General features: G+C 47.0%; 1 protein-coding gene across 1 annotated transcript in view; it reads right to left on the bottom strand.

Moving 5' to 3' along the window:
* The window catches only part of otogl (otogelin-like), a gene marked incomplete at both ends in the record, with an annotated part of 59,268 nt that extends 56,494 nt beyond the window's left edge, over positions 1-2,774 (bottom strand). Inside the window, 4 exons of the mRNA XM_083654808.1 lie at positions 1,411-1,489; positions 1,753-1,798; positions 2,191-2,233; positions 2,702-2,774. Coding sequence (XP_083510934.1) covers positions 1,411-1,489; positions 1,753-1,798; positions 2,191-2,233; positions 2,702-2,774 — 241 coding nt within the window. The remainder of the gene's footprint in view (positions 1-1,410; positions 1,490-1,752; positions 1,799-2,190; positions 2,234-2,701) is intronic.
* Positions 2,775-8,338: the final 5,564 nt, after the last annotated feature.

The following is an 8,338-nucleotide window of genomic DNA, read 5'->3' as shown; positions in this document are numbered from 1 at the left end:
TCTGTCTACCTGTCTGTCTACCTGTCTGTCTACCTGTCAGTCTACCTGTCTGTCTACCTGTCTGTCTACCTGTCGGTCTACCTGTCTGTCTACCTGTCTGTCTACATGTCAGTCTACCTGTCAGTCTACCTGTCAGTCTACCTGTCTGTCTACCTGTCTGTCTACCTGTCAGTCTACCTGTCAATCTACCTGTCAGTCTACCTGTCTGTCTACCTGTCTGTCTACCTGTCTGTCTACCTGTCTGTCTACCTGTCAGTCTACCTGTCTGTCTACCTGTCTGTCTACCTATCTGTCTACCTGTCAGTCTACCTGTCTGTCTACCTGTCTGTCTACCTGTCTGTCTACCTGTCAGTCTACCTGTCTGTCTGTCTACCTGTCTGTCTACCTGTCTGTCTACCTGTCTGTCTACCTGTCAGTCTACCTGTCTGTCTACCTGTCTGTCTACCTGTCGGTCTACCTGTCTGTCTACCTGTCAGTCTACCTGTCTGTCTACCTGTCTGTCTACCTGTCGGTCTACCTGTCTGTCTGTCTACCTGTCTGTCTACCTGTCTGTCTACCTGTCTGTCTACCTGTCGGTCTACCTGGATGATGATAGATTTACTTTGCCCTGTCTACCTGTCGGTCTACCTGGATGATGATAGATTTACTTTGCCCTGTCTACCTGTCGGTCTACCTGGATGATGATAGATTCACTGAGCCCTGTCTACCTGGATAATGACCTCAGATTCACTCAGCCCTGTCTACCTGTCTGTCTACCTGTCGGTCTACATCTGCCCCCCAATGAGGCCATTTACACCTGGTGTTAACATGCGTTTTCTGCCATCAGATTGCAATCCGATTGTATTTTATCACTTCAGCCTGATTCCATTTACACCTGGCGTTAACATGCGTTTTCTGCCATCAGATTGCAATCTGATTGCAGAAATGGTTGTCCTCTCAATCCGCATAAAGTTGCTGTATCCAGATTGAGAGGACACATAATGCATTTACACTTGTGTTCAAAGTGTACCCAATGCATCCCTGACCACCTCTGGAGGTGGTTTGGGCCGATCAGATTGCAATCCTTCTTCAATGCGTTTTGGGGGTGTTTACACCTGACATTTCAAGTGATAAAACACAATCTGATTGCAATCTGATCACAGAAAACACATGTTAGCGCCAGGTGTAAATGGCCTCAATGACTATAAGTCACATCTGCCCCTGTCTACCTGGATAATGACCTCAGATTCACTCAGCCCTGTGTACCTGTCTGTGTACCTGTCAGTCTACCTGTCTGTCTACCTGTCTGTGTACCTGTCTGTGTACCTGTCTGTCTTCCCGGGATGAGGACAGTGTTGTTAATAGTGCTTGTGCGTTCATCATCAATTCATAAGCAATGCACCTGTGTGTGTCTGCGTGGTGCATGCATACCTGAAGAGGCGTCTCTGGCTGTGTAGTTGTGTAGGACGCTGCGTGAGAGAGCGCCCTCCGACAGAAGCGGCCTGTATGTCTTGGAAAACAAAGAACAAGAAACACTCAGAGTAGTTCCTGCAATAAATACCTGAGAATTAACAGCATCGGTGACACTGTACTGTACTTGTTGCGCTTCCTGCCTCCTGTAAGTTGAAAGTTGCATCAGTTTGTGTGAGAGAAAGTGCATCGGTTATTGAGTGTGTGTCCTTCTCTACAAAGAGCAGCTTTGTGCCGCTTAGGGTGTTGTGCGCATGTGGGTGCCCTGACCTCCTCTGGTTCTCTTAGGTGTAGTGTACCCACCTCCTCCCCGAGGAGATCCCGTTTCCTCCGAAGTGCATTAGCCCTTCTGCACACACACAAACATGCACATTAGTGGGAAGAAACAGTCAGAGGGGAGACTTAAGTGCACTTTACACCACTTGAATTCAAACTCCAAACCCCTCTTTTTTGAACCCTCACACGCACACGCAAGCAACCACGGGCACGCGCGCGCACGCACGCACACACACACACACACACACACACACACACACACACACACACACACACACACACACACACACACACACACACACAGAGTAACCGAAAAAGTAAGCGCAAAAGCACACGTCAGTCTATAAACCATGTTAGAATGACATGTAAAACATCAACGGGAGGAATTTCTAACAAATATTACATAATAGCCTATATTATATATTTATATCGGTGTCATCGATTTGCCTTCTTTGTCTTAATTACCTCTGTAGTCTTCCCTCTGTCTCTGAAACCTGGCTGTGAACTCCTAAACATAAAGATATACATTAAACATGAAAATTATTATCATCATCAGTTATTTGCCAGATTCAAGATCCGTATCTATTGACCTTGAGATGCCTGCCCAATCAGGAACAGCTGTGTAATGCATGTCTGTGTATTTTTTATAGCCTGTCATAATGATTTACATGGCATTTAAGCTTATTAGGACATTATAACAATTTTAAAAGCACTAATTGAGTGAGCGTTAGTACATTTTGCTTTACTGGTTTATATTAGCTCTGACAAACATCACTATTATATTCCTATTAACATTGCTATAGGGACTTAAGAGTGTTGTGGTAGCATAGCTACTACTGAACGGTGAAGTGATTTTTTTTTTTTTTTTACCTCATCACTATGCCTAGCTTATCACTCTTGTATCTATAGCCTACTTGTATTATTACAGTAGTATCATTCTTTTTTGTAAAGGGAGAACTTTCAGAGTCAGACTCACCCTCAAGTATCAGCAAGTGGGAGATTGAAAACGACATAAGAAGAAATCGTTTCACAGTCCACTTTACGTTCATCTCAGAGTCCGAAACGAAGTCCCACCGAAACGCTAACGGTGCATCTCATCAGTGGTCCCGGGAGTGAAGGAAGGGTCTAGGCTGCTTTGGTCTGGTCACACCAGGACGATGATGCACGGCCGTACCTGTAAGCCTACCTGGGCGGATGACGAGTACCTGTGTGGGCAGGTAAGCCTACGCTGCTCTCTGTCACTCCAACATCCTCAGCCAGTGACAGCAGACAGTCTCGGCTATTCACCTCTGTGTGGCTGTGTGTGTGTGGCTGTGCGTGTGTGTGTGTGTGGCTGTGTGTGTGTGGCTGTGTGTGGCTGTGTCAGTGTGTATGAGTGTGGTATGAGACCGCAGGTGTAGCTACAGTGTGGCCCCACCACGGAAGTTTTCCTCACTAGTATTTGTGACTGGACGGCCACATGACCTGCCTGGGAGGGAGACTTTTTTTTGACGTAGGCTTATTTAGCAACAAGCTTGGAGGAACAGGGGATTCAGATTCAGCTCCAGACCACCAATACAACACCATGTTATTAGCCCCAGTGCTAACGTTAGCTTTCTGTGCTATCAAATTGGCTATATTTAGGCTATGGCCTAACTATTTAACTAAACGAATGAGTTAACCTACATATTGCGAAACCAAATCCCCCCCAATCCAGTAGGCTATTATCACCACAGCACTCTTACTAACGTTATAGGAAAATGACAGTCTGTAGGTGTATTAACATGTATTTTTCTTACTATTGGAGAGAAGTCTGTCCGGAGTTGCAAGGTGCACCATTGCTCCAATCACCTTGAATCTGGTGTGTGTGTGTGTGTGTGTGTGTGTGTGTGTGTGTGTGTGTGTTGGGGGGATGGGGGGGGGGGGGGGGTCAATATTTGATGTTTTTATATTTAAGCCTTCACACTCTGAGCCATTGTGACATCATCAACACTCAATGAAGCATCAGGGATGTCATCAGTGATATCACTTGAGCAAATTGTGATGTCATCAGTGATGTCACTCAAGCAATTGTGATATCATAAGTGATGTCATCAGTGACAGTGACTCGAGTAATTGTGCGCCACGGCACGCCAGGTCGCCTTATTATAGAAACTAGCCTACTGTAGGGTGGAGACGCCATGGGTGCAGTTATGGAAATCGCCCGCTTTGCAGTCTCGCATACGCAGCTCGGCCGTGACCTCGCCCGCAGTTCGGCCACTGCTCAACTGGCATGCGCACCGCTCAACTGCGCATTTAGCTGCTGGGACGTAAGCATTTTAGGACCTTTGCGGGTGAGCCTGTAGAAGGTGTCCAGGCAGTAGGTAGGCGCAGGGTCGTAGTACATCTGGTGCATCTGGTGGATGTTCACTATCTCACTCTGCTATGGATGATCGGACTTGGTCCTGTCCAAAACCACATCCCTTGGCTGAGTCTGGTCCCTGGGGGCTATGACACACACACCAGACACTGCTGGATTCTGTAATACTTTTTTCTTGCTGCAGCTGAACCTTTTTCCTTGAACACCATCTTCAATTCTTGTCAGGATTTGCCTTGAAAATGTCTGCGCCTGTCTTGAACTGCTTGACGTAGTAGTTATGGTAAATGGTAAATGCAAATGGCCTCCATTTATATAGCGCTTTTATCCAAAGCGCTTTACAATGAGTAGTAGGTACATTCACCCATTCACACAGACATTCATACACCGCCATCGGGAGCAATTTTGGGTTCAGTATCTTGCCTAAGGACACTTCGACATGCAGACTGGAGGAGGCGCGGATCGAAACACCGACCTCTTTTATACAAAGCGATTAGGGGACAACCCGCTCTACCTCCTGAGCTACTTTCCTTCAACTCGCGCTGTACTGTTTCAAGTGTCCATTGTAATGTTCTGCACATACTTCTTCATCCAGCCTGTTGTCCAACTCGTGCTCCTCATCATACACGTAGATCTGTGCGTACTTGGGCTTCTGGTCGCTCTCAGGGAACAGAACACTTGGGATACGTGATACATCTGGCCGGACATTTTGAATGGTGCTGGACCACTCCCCTTGACCTGGAACATGTTTCCATCTTTGATGAGCATGGAGGCCATGGCAACCATCCCATTGTAGCTCCTGATGTTGGAGAGGAACTGGCGTGACTCTGGGCTGTCGCTGGTGTAGAGGCTCTGCAGCTCCGGGCTGGGGTCAGTGAAGGGAGTGACCTTGATGGCTTCATAGCCACAGCACTTGCTGAAGGTCTTCCCTCCCTCCTTCTCCTTGGTCAACTCCCAGAGGAGTTGCCTTGCAGCCGGCAATGCAGATCTCGGTCATCATGTCTTTGATGTGAAAGGGCTGCACTTTGTTAGAGACGTGGCCAGGCTCACTCCAAGCTGACCCTGAACACTTTTGCTGCTTGAGTCTGCTTTGTAAACACGATTTTCAGACGGCAGCCCGTCTTTATTGTCACACGAACACACTACAACACATGCATGCGGCCACTACACACACTCATGCTGACGGTGGCCGGTGAAATATGTCCTCTGCATTTGACCCATCCAGGCTTGTCCTTTCCTCCAGGGGGCAGGCCAGGAGCAGTGGTCGCTTTTTCTTTCCAGCGCCCGGGGACCTTCATTGGACCAACTTCAGATGTTGTCGTCACTGGTCGGATGACGATCTTCTGCATGTTTTTAGTGGGGGGCTATGTACGGAGGAACCCCCTGGGGGGTACGGGGAGAACATGCAAACTCCACACAGAAAGGCCCTTTCGACGAGATAGCCCACCTGGGCAGTGGGCACTGAAGATATGGGGAGGTCACAACTCCAGCGCCCACAGCGTCCCAGGTGGGAATCGAACCCAGGACCTTCGAGCTGTGAGGCGACAGCGCTTACCACTGCACCACCGTACCCCAGTAGCCACTGTGCTTCTTTTTCTCTTCTCCAAATATTCATCAGTCCTCTTCCTTTTTCTGTTCGCCTCCAAACGCTCTGCAGACATGTTCAAAGCAGGGCGTCTTTCGTGTGTAGCAGCAGCAGCGCATTCCTCGAGCTGGTCTGGAAGTGGCTCCAGGTTGCAGTTGGCTCCCACTGGACACTTGTGGCCCTTCGTCGGTCTACCGCATGTGTGGCAGCAGTGAACAGTTCTCTTGTCCTGTGCATAAGAAATGGTTACTCCTCCATATAAATGAGAGATATACAGTACGTGACGGTGAGGATAGTGAAAGGCCATGGTAGGTGTGATTAAAACTTTGACTCATATTTACCATCTTGTTGCCCGTGCACCAGACTTCTGCAAGTTCAGGCTTCCTCGTCTGTTATTGCAGGTGATCGACGGCCACAACCACGAACATGTCTTTAAGGCTTTATTGGGGCAATCAAACTATTGGTCAAACTAAATGAATGCCTGCAAAACTGGCAGTTTCCCTTTAACTTCCTTCTATTCTATTCTATTTGGCCTGTTTGGAACACTCTCCACTCAGTAGACCTTTATCTCTCCTCCACCAATGAAAAAAGAGCACTGTGATTAGGGACAGAGAACTTAATCCAGTCTGTATATTTGACATTTATTTAATTTACAGATCAGATAAGCTGGCAAGCAAGGTGTTGTTTTCAGATGCTTTGGATAAATAGAACTAAAAGTAAAACTAACAGACAGTGAGCATCAGGGACATAAATGAAGATACATCATTTTGCAATATATGAGTATGATGAAAAAGAGGAGGAAACTAAAATATTTCTGTTCCCACCGTAGGTGATGCCAGACACTTTTTTGGGCAATTACACTTGACATAGGAATGTACTCAGAGTCCAAAATTAACTTTTTTGCTCATCTGCCAACAGCAGGTAACCTGAGAAAATTTACCGGCCAAAAATATTTTTACCGTCCATAAAGCTGCATCATGCATTATTCATACTCTGGGTTTTAGCATTATATTTCAGCCAGGATCTCGGGGCTCCTGCGTCGTCCAGACACCACCTCCAAACGCTGATCTTTTCTTTTTGGTGGGAATGTGTTGTCACATCTCTAAGGTGCTTCTCCATTTGAGCGTATTATTTGCACGCTCCCATTCATGTGTATTGGAGGCAGCCGTGCAATGCATTGTGTGGCATGTGGGGAGTTCCCCGAGCCAGGAGCCTGCACCGCCCACCTGCTCATCTGCATCAAGTATAGCACCAGATACTTTATGCAAATGAGGTCCGTGCCCGGCGCCTCCCCCCTCCCCCGCCTCCCAAACTCGTATCCGATCTTTTAAACGAACCGTTGCCCAGAACGAAGGCAGAGGGAGACACTGCATGGCCTAGTGTATGCATCAAATCAGAAACATTTCACTGAATGGTCTTCATATAGGAAGAGAAAGTTTCAAATTTGCCGCCAAGTTTTTTCCACGCATCAAGACGCTGTTCGTCCAATCAGGGCCGAACGCTGTTGTTCGTCCAATCAGGTGCAGCAAGGAACAGTTCTGTGCAGCAGGGCTGCCCCTAGCGTGGATTCACAGTGACAGTGGACACATACTGTAACTGTCTGTACGTTCACACCAAGGCAAAAGGAATGCTTCACTTGTGCGGGTTTTCTTCTGCACATTATTCGCTCGAAGAAAAAACGAGGCGAAAATCGCGTAATTCGTGCTGCAAAAACACAAAACGCGTCTCTCGCACCATACGCACCACCCGGGGCAAAATCTCATCTACTCACATGTTTGCATTGACTTTGTATGTAATCTTATGACAGGAATTATCTGAAAGTCTGCCCGTGTGAGCGTACAGTAACACGTAACAACGCAAATGTTTCTAGACATTATGCAGAAAGTGCAAAATAGCAGTAAGCTGCTGACTGCTTGTTTTGATTCAGCGCTGCTTTGATTTGATTCGATGAATCGCTGACATCACGATAGGTATGGTGGCCAGCGAGGGTCACATTAGTCTCCGCCGGCCAGCACATAAAAACCTATGCTGTGATTGATTCCAAATTATTTACCAGCCAGCTGGCGGGTGACCTATTTTTCCCATCTGCCAAACCCAAAAATTGACCCGCATTTGGCGCTTTTACCGGGTGTTAATTTTGGACCCTGGCTGTACTCCAAATCTCAATTCAGTCTTACACTTTCTTACGTGGCCCAAAGCCCAAGTGGATGATGTTTGGAGGAAGTATGATTGAAAATGTTGTGTGAGAGAGAACTGTGATTTCCATGTTAAAATCAAATGAATTGATTACAAGCAAACATTGAATGAGCTAAAGGTAATTACAGAGTAGGGGCAAAAGAGCATTCATATTCGGATCTTGTTTCATTTAGCCTTTTGGATCGTCTCCCTCTGTAGCCGCACCTGATATAGACATGATTTACCTGCAGAGGGAGACAATCCAAAGGCTAAAGGAGATGAGATCCGTGTATGTATGCTATTTGGATTGTCTCCATGCGCAGGTAAATCATAAGCTGACGCTGCCAAATGGCCCGACTCCAGCTGCTTCACAAGGTTAGGTAAATCACGCACAGGAAGACAATCCAAAGAGAATTCATATTCGGATCTCATTTAATTTCGCCTTTATTGGATTGTCTCCTCCTGCATGACAGGCGGAGACGCTCCAAAAGGCTAAAGGAAATGAGATCCGGATATCA

This window comes from Poromitra crassiceps (assembly GCF_964638095.1).
Source record: "Poromitra crassiceps genome assembly, chromosome: 18".
In the NCBI taxonomy this organism is placed as follows: Eukaryota; Metazoa; Chordata; class Actinopteri; order Beryciformes; family Melamphaidae; genus Poromitra; species Poromitra crassiceps.
The sequence above is the reverse complement of the archived record's forward strand: the minus strand, read 5'-3'. Positions and strand labels throughout refer to the sequence as shown.